At 42.5% G+C, this 15,570-nt stretch overlaps 2 protein-coding genes and 1 non-coding gene across 3 annotated transcripts; all 3 read right to left on the bottom strand.

The window, feature by feature from the left end:
- Nucleotides 1–5,396: 5,396 nt before the first annotated feature.
- Nucleotides 5,397–5,503, bottom strand: LOC147938163 (small nucleolar RNA R71). The gene has a single exon (XR_015567478.1). It is a non-coding gene; the product is annotated as a small nucleolar RNA R71 (small nucleolar RNA).
- Nucleotides 5,504–9,200: 3,697 nt separating this feature from the next.
- Nucleotides 9,201–9,856, bottom strand: LOC147938162 (uncharacterized). Its single transcript, XM_087465507.1, has 2 exons — nucleotides 9,497–9,856; nucleotides 9,201–9,401 (listed from the first exon to the last, which is right to left on the bottom strand). The coding sequence occupies exons 1-2, from the start codon at nucleotides 9,854–9,856 to the stop codon at nucleotides 9,201–9,203; spliced, it is 561 nt and encodes a 186-aa protein (XP_087321633.1).
- A 1,312-nt stretch (nucleotides 9,857–11,168) lies between these two features.
- Nucleotides 11,169–12,994, bottom strand: LOC147938161 (uncharacterized). The gene is made up of 5 exons (XM_087465506.1): nucleotides 12,874–12,994; nucleotides 12,720–12,793; nucleotides 12,520–12,589; nucleotides 11,996–12,411; nucleotides 11,169–11,936 (listed from the first exon to the last, which is right to left on the bottom strand). The coding sequence occupies exons 1-5, from the start codon at nucleotides 12,992–12,994 to the stop codon at nucleotides 11,169–11,171; spliced, it is 1,449 nt and encodes a 482-aa protein (XP_087321632.1).
- Nucleotides 12,995–15,570: the final 2,576 nt, after the last annotated feature.

Below are 15,570 nucleotides of genomic sequence, written 5' to 3'. Positions count from 1 at the left end.
ATAAGGTCATGCCGTTCGGACTAAAAAATGCGGGGGCCACCTATCAACGTCTCATCAATAAGATATTCGCAGACCAGCTGGGGATAACCATGGAGGTGTACATAGACGATATACTAGTCAAGTCTGCAAGTGCAAGCGATCATGTCGAGCATTTTCAGAAATATTTCCAAACTCTTAATAAGTACAACATGAAGCTTAAACCGGCAAAATGTTCATTCGGCGTAAAGTCCGGCGAATTTCTAGGATACATCGTCGCTAAGAGAGGAATAGAGGCGAACCCGAAGCAAATCAAGGCTATACTCAATATGCCTTCGCCAAGGAACAAGCGCAAAGTCCAACGGTTGACCGGCAGAATAACAGCCCTTAACCGATTCATCTCACAATCAACCGACAAATGCTTGCCGTTTTACCAGTTGCTTCGGTCAACGAACAAGGAGTACGAATTGATGACTGAATGTGAACAGGCATTCGTCGAGCTAAAAACTTATTTGATCACCCCACTCATACTCTCGAAGCCCGAAGAAGGAGAGAAGCTTTACCTGTATATTGCTGTTTCCGGATCGGCAATCAGCGGGGTTCTAGTCAGAGACGACCGAGGTGAAAAAAGCCTATTTTCTACGTTAGCAAGACGTTAGATGGGGCCGAGCTGCGCTATCCAAACCTGGAAAAAATAGCCTACGCCGTGGTCATCTCAGCTCGCAAACATAGGCCTTACTTCCAGTCACAAACGATCGCAATCCTGACAAACCAACCTCTAAGGCAAATTCTTCATAGCCCAGGAAAATCCGGTCGTATGGCAAAATGGGCGGTTGAATTAAGCGAGTATGACATCGAGTACCTCGGCCGGACATGCATGAAGTCTCAGGTATTGGCAGATTTTATCGTCGAACTGCCACAGCATTTCACCTCTTCTACCCAACCGAAGAAAACTGGTATTTGCACGTCGACGGAGCATCGTCGCAACATTGTTCAGGAATCGGAATTTGCCTCACATCACCTACCGGCGAGGTCGTCGAGCAATCGTTCCGTCTCAACTTCACTGCAACAAACAATGAGTCAGAATACAAAGCACTACTTGTCGGGATGCAACTTGAAGCACGGATCAGCGTGAAGTGATTTCACGCCTACTGCGACTCCCAGCTCGTCGCCAATCAGTACAAAGGTGAGTATGACCCCAAATGCGGTCGCATGGATGCTTACTTAAGGATAGTAAGAGAGCTCGCACAAGGATTTGATCATTTCGCAATCGACAAAATACCTTGAAGTGCTAATGCTCCCGCAGATGCTCTGGCTGTTCTAGCATCGACCTCGGACCTCGACTTACGTCGAGTAATCCCAGTCGAGAGCATTTCTACAAACAGCATTGACGATGGGGGCTACATCAATGTAATATCCGCCGACCCCCAGGATCCGGCTGACCTCGATGAAGAAATGCGACCTAGTGGTGCCGAACTAACCAATTGGCGACAAGAGATACTTCAATACATCAATGAAGGGACAACCCCAGCAGACAAATGGCAAGCTCGGCGACTTAAGACAAAAGCGGCACAATATGCCATAATTGAAGGGCGCCTCTACCGATGGAGTGCGGCCGGCATTTTATTACACTGCATCTCGGCAGAAGAGGCCCACCGAGTAATGCAAGAAACGCATGAAGGGGCCGGCGGAAAGCACTCTGGTGGACATGCTTTAGCACTCAAGATCAAAAAGCGTGGAATATACTGGCCAACTATGGTCAACGATTGCGAGCAATTCGCCGTTAAATGCGAGAAATGTCAGAGACACGCGTCCGATATACACGCCCCGGCGGAATTACTCTCCACCACAACAGCGCTGTATCCATTCATGAGATGGGTGATGGATGTTGTTGGACCACTTCCTGCCTCGCACGGCAAAAAGTTCCTCCTCATATTGACGGACTACTTCACCAAGTGAGTCAAGGCAGAGTCCTATAAGAAAATCCAAGCAAATGAGGTCCAAAATTTTGTTTGGAAAAATATAATATGCCGACATGGATTACCATACGAGATCGTCACTGATAATGGGTCGCAATTCATATCCAAGAAGTTCGACGACTTCTGTGCAAGCTGGCGCATCCGCCTTAGCAAGTCAACTCTGAGGTACCCCCAAGGTAACGGCCAAGCGGAAGCAACTAACAAGACAATCATAAGCGGCCTAAAGAAGCGACTCAAAGAAAAGAAAAGACTCTGGGCCGACGAGCTAGACGGTGTGCTGTGGTCTCACCGAACAACCCCGCGAAGAGCGTCCGGACAAACCCCGTTCTCACTAGCGTATGGTTTGTGTCACCAGCTGAAGTTAGTGTCGGCAGTTTACGCCAAACTTTGCTAGTCAAAAACCTAGAGTTAAATGAAGAAATGCTTTACGATAACCTAGACAAGATCGAGGAATTGCGAGATCACGCCCTACTCCAAATCTAGAACTACCAACAAGCAGCAGCTCGTCATTATAACAAAAAGGTCAACCTGCGATCTTTCAGAGAAGGAGATCTCGTCTTGTGCAAAGTGTTCGAGAATACCGCCGAACTCAACGCCGGCAAGCTCTGTGCAAAATGGGAAGGCCCGTACCAAGTCTCCAAAGTCGTCCGCCCAGGAGTCTACGAGCTAGTGACCATGTCCGGAGAAGCAATTCCGCGATCTTGGAACGCTGGCAACCTAAAGTGTTATTTCTATTAAAAAAAAAAAGAGGTTTTACTATTTTAGGATATCTGCTATCTATGTAATCTGAACTACGATAGGCTTGATCCTTCTTTTTTCTTAAGAAAAAGGGAAGGTACGTAGGTGATGTTCATATATTTTACCTTGTTTTCCCTTAGTATATTCACATCTTTTGCATCATTTACTATCTAGTTTGGCCATTATTGCATAGCTTTAGAACTGTTTATGCATTAGAGTAGAGTTGCATTGCATTTGCATAGTTTCTTGCATAAACATGTGATTTTGGAGCCTAAGAAGCATAGAAAGAATGCTGAAGAAGATTGAAGCTATCAAGAGAAGAAAACAAGGGAGTTAGAGCTGAAGAATCAAGGTCCGGAAGTCCACTCAACCGCCCACTCGACCAGACACTCGACCGTGTGCGGAAAAAGACTCGACCGGATGGAAGAAGCAGAAGAAGAGGTCAGTCGACCAGGCACTCGACCGAGCACCAGGTCGAGTTGACCGAGCCGTCCATCTATTTTGTCTTTTAGTATTTTTAGGGCTTCCCCTCCTTTTTCTATATAAAGTCTTGTACCCTGCAGTCACCAAAGGGAGGAACCTTTTAGAAAATCTGTCAACTTAGTATTTACCCTTTTGGGAATTATTACTTTTTAGTCTTCTTTTTTTTTTTAGATCTTTTAGCCACTTTTGCAAAAAAACAAGAGAAATCTTTGATAGTTGCTGGTTGAATAACTTTCAAAGTATTAAGATTTTGAGTTTGATTCCTTATTCAATATTGTAGATCTTGTCTTATCTCTCTAATTAAGCAAGTTTCATTGATTTCTGGGTTTACAATTTTGTTCATCATAATTAGTGATTGTGAGTAGTGTGCTTAGATCTTAAGGATGGGTTAGGCTGGATAATGGTTGTGGTTGTTTAGATTGGTCAAGCTTGTTTGTTATAGATCTCTTCTAGGCTAGATATGTTCTATGTTATCCTTATATCTGAGAGGGTAAGGTTAGATCTTAAGCTTCTTAGCATCACACCAATTTCTAAGTTGCTAGATAAGGCTAGATCTAGAGATTATCATTAAGCATGCTAAGAGATTAGATGTTTTGTTTGATTTTTGACATAAATGATCTGTTGTTTAATGTCTGCTTTTATATGTTCTTTGCTAAGTGAGAACTAGCCTAGAAATATCTTAGCTTGATTGTTATTGCCAAGAGATTGGATTACATGTTTTAGAGATCATTGTCTATAGATAGCTCATGTTTGATTGAGGTTTGTTGACCAGTTTAGATAACCATAGTTTGAGTCCAGCCCATGAATCCATCCTTAGGACCTTCTTTGTCTATTGATTTCCCTGTTTAAATCCTGTTCAATCGCTTGTTGTCTGATTTACTTTCGTTCTGCTCTGTTTTTGATTGTTGCTCTGTTTCTCGTATTTGTCCACTCGACCTAGTACTCGATCGAGCATACGATCGAGTGCTTGCTCGAGCTCGTCCCAGAGTCTCTTGTTTATGTTATGCATCTGTCCTGTTTCATTCCCTGTTTCATTATAGTTTCATTCTTGTTGCATTCACTTAGTTTTCTGTTCAATCCTGTTCATTACTTGTCTTACATTAGTTTAATTAGTGTTTTTGTTTAGGTTCATCACTGCCTTGATCATTCTGTTCTCTTTGCATTTAGTATCTTGTCTTAGTAGCTTTTACATTTTGTATTTCATATTTGTCATTAGGTTGTTAGTTCCAAATCATCATCATAATTGGCTTCACTTAGATAAATGTTCATATCCTGATTGCTTGCATCACACTCAATTTGGTTTGACATCCTTTACGCTACAACTACATAAGGGTAATTGATCTCCTTGCATTCCACATGTTCATCATCTCTATCATCATTCATCATCAATCACCATAAGAAAAGGGTATCAATTTGGTGCCGTTGCCAATTTTGAGTGTTTGTTTGTGACATTTAGGATCTACATAAGTCTGAGATTAAGTTCTATAGCCCTTTCGATCACTACTGATCAAGATTCTTCCTCTGCTTGGTTGTTTTGAGTCGCAGGTACCAACTCGACCAGCACTCGACCGTCTGCACGATCGAGTACCTGATCGAGCCACACCCCGGATACAATTAGACTTCTCATCTCAGTCAACTCGACCATCCACTCGAGCCTGTGCTCGATCGAGTGCCTGTTCGAGTCAGTGCTCGAGTCAGTTGATGCAAACAAGATCCAAGGGTAGTCAGAATCTTCAAAGGCTCCTTGATCACATCAACCGGCGACCAAGAGATCTGAGACAGCAGAGAACAAGAATCCTCCAAGAACAAGAACAACAGTTGCTAATGGAGCAATAAGCTAATGAAGTTCAAAGGCCAAGGAACATTGGTGCTAGAGATGCACCAAACACACATAACCAAAGAGCTGGTATTGTTCCTCCTGCAGTTGCCAACAACAACTATGAGATCAAGAGTGGTTTGATCTCTATGATTCAAGCAAACAAGTTCCATGGTTTGCCAATGGAAGATCCCTTAAACCACCTTGATGAGTTTGATAGGATATGTGGTCTCACCAAGATCAATGGTGTTAGTGAAGATGGTTTCAAGTTTACGCTGTTTCCTTTCTCACTTGGAGACAAAGCTCATCTATGGGAGAAGACACTTCCAACTGGAGAAATCACCACATGGGATGCTTGCAAGAAGGCCTTTCTAGCTAAGTTCTTCTCCAATGCTAGAACTGCAAGGTTGAGGAATGAAATTTCTTGTTTTGCACAAAGGAATAATGAGAGCTTTTGTGAAGCATGGGAGAGATTCAAGGGCTTCCAAACTCAATGCCCACACCATGGCTTCAGCAATGAGTCTTTGCTCAGCACCTTGTATAGAGGAGTTCTACCTAAGATAAGGATGCTTTTGGACACAGCCTCCAATGGCAACTTCCTCAACAAGAATGTAGAAGAAGGTTGTGAGTTGGTGGAGAATCTAGCTCATTCAGATGGCAACTACAATGAAGACTATGAAAAAACAGTAAGGTTTGTCTCCAATGATCAAGATGAGAAGTATAAGAAGGACTTGAAGGTTGTTCATGAGAAGTTGGACAAGATTCTCCTTAGCTAACAAAAGACCATTCACTTCATTGGTGAAGAAGACTCTCAAGTTCAAGATGGGGAGAGAGTTTGCTGAGCTCTACTACATGCAAAACCAAGGAGGCTTCAAAGGTTACAATCAAGGAGGAGGATTCAAGAACAACAACCTCTCCTATAGAAGCACCAATGTAGCCAATCCTCAAGATCAAGTCTATCCACCTCAACAGCCTCAACAGCAAAACAACTATGCACCCAAGCAACAACACCAAGGGTTCCAGCCTCAGTTGTGCCCCCCTCCAAGGTTTCAGACCTACCAAGGCCAAGAACCAGATTTGAGAACTATGATGCAACAAATGTTGTTTTGGCAAGCCAATGGGCAGATTGAGGATGCAAAGAAGTTTGCTGAGCTGAACCAAAAGCTGACTTCTCAGTATAACGATCTCAACATGAAGTTTGAAGGTCTTAACTCTAGAGTGAAGTACATGGAGAGCAACATTGCTTCTACTTCAGCTTAAAAGCGTACTCAAATTCCAGGAAAAGCTGTTCAAAACCCAAGGGAGTTTACTGCTAAGGCCATTCATGTCTATGAGGAAGCTGTCACTGAGGACAGTGAGGTTCAAGCTGGGGAGGATTTGTCATTTATTGAAGCCCAGAGTAATGGTTCTTCAAAGCAGACTGAAGCCGTCAAAGCACTCGACTAGATGCTCAAGCCAGTGCTCGACCGAGTGCCTGATCGAGTGGTCGATCGAGTTGAAGACATGAAGCTGTTAAGCCTGTTAAGTATACAAACCACCTCTACCATTCTCAGGACGTTTCAAGGCACAAAAGCTGAAGGAACTAAGGGAAATTGTTGAGAAAATGATGGTTTTGCAACAAGAGGAAGTGAAGGCTTTGAAAGAAGAGGTCGTCATTGAGAAGAAAGAGGAAGTGATGGCTTTGAAGGAAAAGGTTGTCATTGCATTTAAGGAAGAAGAGAGAGGACCTGCCTTGGAACAGTATGCTCCATATCCTCTCTATCAGAATATGCTACTTGAGATGTCAAAGCAGAAAGGTCAAAATCAAGACAAGAAGGATCTTGAAGAGATTGAGGGAGTTATTATCCCAACTAAACTTGAAGATCCAGGTCATTTCTATCTGCCTTGCTCATTAAGCTATCTTCACTTCAACCAGTGCTTATGTGACTTGGGAGCATTTATCAATGTAATGTTTTACTCTATAGCCCAAAAGCTTGGACACACTGAATTCAAGTCCACCAACCTTCACATAAGTCTAGCTGATGGATCAAACAAGGATGTGTTTGGTAAGTTGGAAAGCCTTCCAGTCAAGATAGGCAAGGCCAGAATTCCCACTGACTTTGTGGTTATAGAGATGGATGATAGACTTAATTCAAGTCACTGAAGACCGTCTTCAAGCTTGGTGGACTTATGTGAAGGTTGGTGGACACTGAAGACCCTATCATTCTAGGGAGACCATTCTTAGCCAGTGCTGGAGCTGTTATAGATGTCAAGGAAGGTCTTGTAACCTTGAACATAGCTGAGGGTTTAACCATGAAATTTGACATATATAACCCAACCAACTTGCCTACCATTGATGATCAACCTTTTACTATCAAGGATAAAGGTGGTCATGAGGTCTCAAGTGAAGTGGCAACTCCAAAAGCTAAGCTCTCGTCTCATGAGAAATCAGTGGAAAAGCTCAAGGGTTCAGTTCAAGAGTTGACTGATCTAGTGAAGGATCTTCAAGTTCAGCTCAACAAGATGTCTTTGAAGAAGGCAAGACCAAGGCTCAAGATTAAAAAGAAACAAGGTTCATGTGTTAAGGAGGTAGTGATCAAGAAGGAACACCAAAGTGATCATGAGGTGCCAGGGAGGATTTCATCACCTCCTTGGTATCTAAACCAAGCCTGAAAAGGCATCAAAAGTCAAGCTTAGTAACTTTAAACAAGCTCACTAGGGAGGAAGTCCCTAAGGTATCATTGTACATATGTTTAATTTTCCTTGTAGTTATGATTTCTTTTCTTTTATGTTTGTGTTGGGCAGGCTTTTTAATGAGAGTGTAGATGGGTTTGGAGAGAATTGGACTTGTAGAAGTGGACTCGCAGGCCCACTCGACCGGCCCACAAGAGGTACTCGATCGAGTGGTATGAAAACCAAGGCCCAATCGGTTCTCATTTTCTTGCACGATCGAGTGGGGGGGGGGGGAGAAAGAAGTTCAAAGTTCAAATTTTGGTCAAGGAACTCGACCACATGCAGTCGAGTGGTGGGGTCGAGTGGCATCAAAAAGTGAGTCAAAGATTCCCAATTCAAATTTGAATGGTATGGACGCTCCACTCTTATCTCCTTGTCCCCTTAGCTTCTTTATATAGATCTAAACTCGATCCTATGCTTCTCACACTCTCTCATTTTTCTTAAAACAATCAAATTCTTGCTTAAAATCTCTCTCAAGTTCATCTTCCTGCTCAAAGCTTTGTTCTTTTGGTTTTTAGGTCACTAACCTATTAACATTAATCTTTGAGTTTATTCCTTTCAGTTCTATTTGAAAATGTCTTCAAGGTCTTCAAGAGCATCTCAACAAGCTGCTTATCGCTCCCTAGATCGACGTGAATGTTCATATCCTGATTGCTTGCATCACACTCAATTTTGTTTGACATCCTTTATGCTACAACTACATAAGGGTAATTGATCTCCTTGCATTCCACCTGTTCATCATATCTATCATCATTCATCATCAATCACCACAAAATTAAAAGTATCAGTAGGCAACCTGAAAAGGTGCAGCCACTACTTATAAAAATTTATTTGCAAATCACTTTGGTATTCTTTTTATTAAGCATACTGCCTTACAAAATTTGACAAGCGTCATAACACGAAAATGCCTCAAAAAAAGAAGGGGGAGAATAACAAACATGCAAATAATAATGTCGGCAATTTGGCCAGTTGTCCGACTAAAAAAAAAAAACAAAACAAAATGCCACACTCCAAGCGAAGTGTAGGTAAAAGCTGGGCTCTAAGCAATGCCCACATGTAGTCCATGATCGACGAGCAAAATAAGCCGCCACCCTCGCACAATCCCTTTGATCCGAGGCAAGGTATAAGCTGGGCTTCAATACGCAAACTCAACGCTTCCCGCTTCTGAAATTTAACAGCAACACCCTGCAAAAGCAGACTACAAACAAAAAGCATATGGTTCCGAACAAAGTCATTCGGCTCGACATAATAAGATGAGAGACGTCTCACTGTCGAGAAAAACCAAAAAGATAAATAAAACAAACAGATAGCATATCATATTCTAAAATAAAACCCGCCAACCGGGTGCAATGTTCAACAAAAAACACACGTTATGCCCGATAACAATCAAGGGCCCGAAAAGAGTCAGCAACCCTACATACGGCACAAAAATAAAGAAAAAAAAACACATTAGTTCAGTTCATAAAAGATTAAGGTAAACAACACGCCGGGTGCCCTCAGCGACCTCCACGACCCTCACAGCGAAGAGCACAGATCCGATCGGGGAGCCAAAAGGGCATCATGCGGAACTTCCCAAACCCGAATCGCTCCCAATCCTCCGGCCCAGCCTCCAATTTCCTCATCCCCATTTCAAGATCCATTCTCTGCTCGACCAAAAACTCATGCTGGCGGCGATAGGCAAGATGTTGAATCTCAATCTACAAAAAGAAGGGAGGAGGAGAAGAAAACGAAAGTAAAACCTAACAGTCAAGAGCATAAGAATGGCAAAGTAAAAGATAAATGACGGGCTCACCGTTCTAAACCAGCCAACCGCCTGACGCCTTTCCTCACGAGTCAGAGATTGAAGAAACTCTACCAGAATCTCAGCAACGCCCTGCACAAAATCTCGCAGCAACGGCCGAAAAAGAGGTGAAGCAGCAGCAACTGGAGGCTTCTTCCAAGGGAAGAACAAATCATGTGGGCGAGCCTCCACAAAGCGACCTGACCCATCACTAGGTTGAACCGGATTGATACGGACTGGTGAAGGCGAACGATCAGTTCGAGGATGACCAAAGACGATCCGGTCACAACTCGTCGACGGTCCTGATCGGGGCGAAGACAGACGGTTACGGTTCACCAGAACCCATTCCCCAGAATAATCGGAATCACTCATGATCAAACAAGGAAAAAAGAAAGAGAATGAAAAGTGAGACAGAATTATCAGTTAAAAAAAAAAAGAGGAAGTTCTGTGGTTTACTCTCCCACCCCCACCTCCCTTTATATAGCAGGGACGAGGGGAGAACGAAAAGACGTCGCATTAATCAACCGCCCGTCCACTTACCAACATTTAATGCGCCTCCCTCCGCAGCCAATCGAAATCCTGCAACAAAAATCACACCACACGCAATGTCCACGCGCGGTAATGATGAGAAAAGCCTCGGAAAAGTAACAAGTCATTCAACCCAAGCATTTAATGCGACAAAACTGAAGGGTCCAAAGGTTACGAGTCAACAAAGTCTCCAGCTCGTCAAGAAAAAAAGAGGGGGGACTATGGCAAATTCTAGCTTTTTCTAGACTCGCCCTCAGCTCGTCAAAAAAAAAAGAGGGGGGACTATGGCAAATTCTAGCTTTGCATAGACTCACCCTCAGCTCGTCAAAAAAAAAAAAAAGAGGGGGGACTATGGCAAATTCTAGCTTTGCCTAGACTCGCCCTCAGCTCGTCAAAAAAGAAAAGGGGGGACTATGAAAAATTCTAGCTTTGCCTAGACTCGCCCTCAACTCGTCAAAAAAAAGAAAAGGGAGGACTATGGCAAATTCCAACTTTGCCTAGACTCTCCCCCAGCTCGTCAAAAAAAAAAGAGGGGGGACTATGGCAAATTCTAGCTTTGCCTAGACTCGCCCTCAGCTCGTCAAAAAAAAAAAGAGAGGGGGGGGACAATGGCAAATTTTAGCTTTGCCTAGACTCGCCCTCAGTTCGTCAAAAAAAAAAGAGGGGGGGACTATGGCAAATTCTAGCTTTTCCTAGAATCGCCCTCAGCTCGTCAAAAAAAAAAAAGGGGGGGGGGACTATGGCAAATTCCAACTTTGCCTAGACTCTCCCCCAGATCGTCAAAAAAAAAAGGGAGGAGAACGGCAAATTCAAACTTTGCAAACTCAAACATTAACCACTTCATCCATAACCAAAAGGGAGGGGGTATAAACAAACCACCCTCAAAAGCTTCCTAACAATTCAGGTTCATCCAAAAGAGAAGCAAAAAAAAAAAACATAGATAAGTCCTAAAAATGGTGCAAGCCACAAACGGCATTATTCAAGAAACCACGCAGGGCTTATTCAGGCTCAACCTCATTCACACCTTCGGGAGCAGGCACAGGAGCTAGCAGGTCCACCACGGCTGTGCCACTAATAAGTCACGGGATCTGGATGGCATGTCCTTCTATTCCCTCAGAAATCGGAGCCACAGCAGCATCCGCCAGGGCAAGACCAGTCACAATGTCCTGTTCGGGTGTCCCTTGCGGCATCCTCTACGATTCAACATCCGGAGCCGTTCGTCATCATTCCCACGAGGCAGCTCGGGTTCCATGTTCTTCGCAGCAGCGGACGGCATGTTTGAGCCATACTCGTCAAAATCGACGACCTCATCGTAACCGGGAATACGCCGTCCATTAGCCGCGACATGCTCAGCAGTCAGAGTCACCACATACCCATCGTTAACCAGTGGAAGAATCTCCATACCATCCACAACATTATCCCAAAAAGCCAAACCGTCTACAACAAAGTGGATCGTTTCAGCAGGAATCGCACATCCAGTCTTCACAAGATCGTCGACCTGCTTTGCAATGCCATTCGTCTGAGCCTTCATCATCATTGAATTAAAAGCCCGCCTCGCATCCCATATATGCCGACGAATTTGGTTCGACCGTTCGCGGTAACTCTCCCTCACTTCGCGACAAACCTCCTCGGCCCTTTTCTCAACCGCCAGTTTAAGCCGACGATCGTAGTCTTCCGTAGCTTGATGAACAGAGGCTTCCAAGCGAGTAACATCAGCACAAGAGCGTTCCAATGATCCTTGCAATTGGTGGTTCTCCTCCTTCAAGCGGTCAGACTCCCGCCAAGCCTTAGTAGACTCGGACCGATACTTGCCAATCTGATTCTGACAATCCTTCAATCCAGCTTCGGCGAGAGCGATATCCTGGTCGGCAGACTTCAGTCTGCGCTCATAGCGACAAACCATCAAATACACCAAGCTCGCTGACTGAAACAAAGTCAAATAAAGGTAAAAAAAAAAAGAAGAGAAAAGAGAAGGGGAAGAACCTGGAGTTCATGCCGAGCCCATTTGTCAAATGCGTCATCCTCCTTCAAATCCCCCTCGGAACGGTCACCCGATACCTTGGAGATTTCAGGAATAAGAGCACCAAACTCCCTCTTGTCAGACAGAAAAGGAGTCGCATAACAAAAGTGGAGGGAGTAGGAAGACTGGACACCCTTATCCTTCGGATCCAGCGAGGAAGTCCTAGACTTTTTGAACGTAGCCACCCCATCAGAACCAGACAGAACTTCCTTGCACTTACCAGAATCCCCCGTCGAGTCAGGCGGATTCCTCGAAGAAGAGCGATCCTTTTCGACTGTAAGATCGATGGGGACAATGTCCTTATCTCGCCGAGCAGCATCACTAGCTTTCCCTTTGTCACGAGAGGATTTACTGTCAGAAGCTCGACTGCCTGAAGCACCTACGGCACGAGAGCTCTAGGCAGACGAATGGTCAACCAGACTCTTCTTCAAGGCTAGCTGCAATTCTTTCTCTTCCACCGGATCCCTCTTTTTTGGGACAGGCTTACCTGAATACTTGGGAACACCCATTTTAACCATGTTTCTGCAACTTACACGTCCTGCGAGAACATGCCAAAACTGTTAAATAAATAAGAAACAGGGCGAAATAAGCCGATCAGACCAATAGAGAGCATACCAAGATAATACCTTTTGACGGTTTCCTGCCTCTAACCTGATCCAGCTAAGGAATGCTCCTCCAATCGAGAACCGTATGCCTCCTTAGCAAATCACGAACCTCAAAGAAGTCGGGAATTGGCGGATCGGCCGACTTGTCAACTGATTCTGAAAACCAACAAAAACAAAGTAATCAGCAATCAGCAGCCAAAATAAGAAAAGAAAGCAGGTTCCACCCAAGAAACTACCAGGGAACAAATTCCACTCAGTCTTAAAGCCTAAAGATATATCCTCTACCAAGGCATCATCGACCTTAGCATAAAAGTATCTATTCAGCCAAGTGTGGGTTTTCGATGGCGGGTGATCCATCAACTTGTACCCAGGAATCGCGCTGGCATACTAAATGCCATTAAACCCTTTCTGCCTGGTAAAGCGCATCATATCTTGGATATGGGTTTCACCCTGCCTTAACAGGCCTCCCTTCTGGCCCATTCCAAAATAGTCAGCATAACCCCCAGAAATGTTGACTGACAAAATCTCCTTTATCGGGCCGACAAAGCTTCTAGAAGGCTCAATAAAGACGGACAGCCCAGTAAACGACAGCCCGCAAAGAAACGATCACCGACTTCACTTTAAGTCGGTACCACATCGATCCCGAGGAAGGTTGAAACGTCCCATCAACTATAAATACCAAGGGAGCGACGTGCATAAGGCATCAAGTAACCTGGGAGCAGGATTCAAGAGATCGTCTGATTCTAGCTTTAAGTATCATTAGTCAAATTGAGAATACTTTTACTTTGTAATTGGCGGATCGGCTTTTAACGGATATATTGTAATTCGACGATCTTTGACAAAATAAAGTCTTTTGTTTCGCCTTCCTTAATTATCATTCTTGAGCCAGTAGCATTACTCGTTCAACATCGACGCCTCTAAACAAAAAATGTATGGTTTGATATACTCATAATGTTGATGGTAAGCATCGAGATCGGCTTGAACCTCACCTTCCCTTTGTTCATCATAAAGACTATAGTGAGACTCCGACTTCTACCAGAAATCTCTGTATAGACATAGTTTGAAACTGAGAAAAACATAATAACATTTTTATTCTACGTGAACAAAAGTGAGGTGATCGTTCTACATACTCACATGACGTTTTGATTATTCTACTCCCAACAAGACATAGTTTGGGCCTACAGACTACACAAACACAAAACTTTTTCAGCTAATTAATACCCAAACCAATACTTAGTTTCGAACCAAATTACTTGCGTTTTAGAGGGGTATTCAACTTGATATTTTAAAATATTTTAGAGTATTTTTAAAATCACTTAGTTATTCAATTAATGACTTTTAAAAATCTTTTAAAATCCTATGTTTTACAACTTAGATGTATGTAAAATCATTTAAAATAATTTGCAATCCCTTGTTATTCAATCAATGATTTATAAAACTTAATTGAAATCTACCGTTATTCAAAATATCACAATTTTTTAAAAAACTGCTATTTTGAATGATTTTTGAAGATTTTGATTTGTTTTCTAGTTGAAAATACTCGTCCTCAAAATCCTACCTTTTGAGATAGAATTTTAAAGGATTTCCTAAGAGAAAAAAACTGTATTTTCTGGGAAATTAAAATTGAAACAGAAACAGTCTCACCTCGTCACGTCTTCTAGCTCTTCCCAGAAAAAACTGTATTTTCTGGGAAATCAAAATTGCATTTGGCGGTCTCAATGGGAGAGATATACAAATGACTGAAGATCATCAAGTGATTAGCTTGTCCGAGAGAAAATGATTCCAAGATGTAGGACTATCATTGAGAGATGGAGAGAATCAGATCTTTCTACTAGCTCAATGAATTAAACACGCTCTAGTGATTTCATCTTCAATGTAACAAAATCACCAAGTCTGATTTGATAATTTTGTTTCAGGTATAAACCTTGCAAGGATGCTTGGAGACAAATTTCCAAAGCAGCAAGACAGCCGTTTAAGTGCAGAGCCATATATAAGCATGCCTGTGCATATCGATCAGTCTAGTAAGATGTATATGTTCAATTGACTAGGTAAATACATAAACGTAATAACTTTGTCCCTTGTTCTCATTCTGAAACTTAAAATTCAGTAGTAGAAGCTGAAATTTCTGTGTGTTTTGATGCAGGATCGAATTTGGATCATGGGAAAATGCTTTGAAGAAGTTTGATGATTGTCCATTCATCCTCGGCAAGCTTAGTTATTGTAAGAGGATAGGAAGAGATGGGAGCAGTGAGAGCTACGAGTATCCTAAGAGAGAAGGTATGATCTGTTTTTTTTTTTTTTTTATCGTTGATGAGGTACTTGTTACAAATTCTTTGATCTGTTTTTTGTTGTTCATTCATATTTAGGGTGAGAATTAAATGATGTTGGGTTTTATTTTGCAGGCTCGGCTTGGTGATCACCGTTTAATCTCAATTAGGATTTTGTGAGGTCGTTAATTATCTCTTCATCTTTCTTTTGATTTAGCTTTGAGTTAATGGGTTTGAGGAATCAGAATTAAAGGTTTGTTTACTTGTTACTTACTACTAAACCTTAGCTCTGTTGCAGATAATGAAGAGATGATGATTCATGGCTCTGTTACAGATAGCAGCTCTCGATGATGATCCATGTAAGAGGATAGGAAGAGATGGGGGAGTGAAAGCTACGAGTACCTAAGAGAGGCTTTTGTCGACAGAATTACGTCATCGTCATCTCAGTTCTGAAGGCAATTATTTTTTTATTATAAAGTATCCTAAAATCTCTCAAAATATAATAATAAAATCTCACCAAATCACAAAGTATATTTAAAAAAATATATAAAACTCTAATAAATAACCAAAATTCTTCTAAAAGCTCAATTAATTCTTGCAAAAACCTAAAATATATAAATCCCACCAAATCCCTTAAAATACAAGTGTAATACCCCTTTTAGTTTT

The sequence above is a fragment of the Camelina sativa genome, chromosome 9, assembly GCF_030686135.1.
Source record: "Camelina sativa cultivar CO46 ecotype springtype chromosome 9, ASM3068613v1".
In the NCBI taxonomy this organism is placed as follows: domain Eukaryota; kingdom Viridiplantae; phylum Streptophyta; class Magnoliopsida; order Brassicales; family Brassicaceae; genus Camelina; species Camelina sativa.
This window is presented reverse-complemented; position numbering and strand designations above follow the sequence as displayed.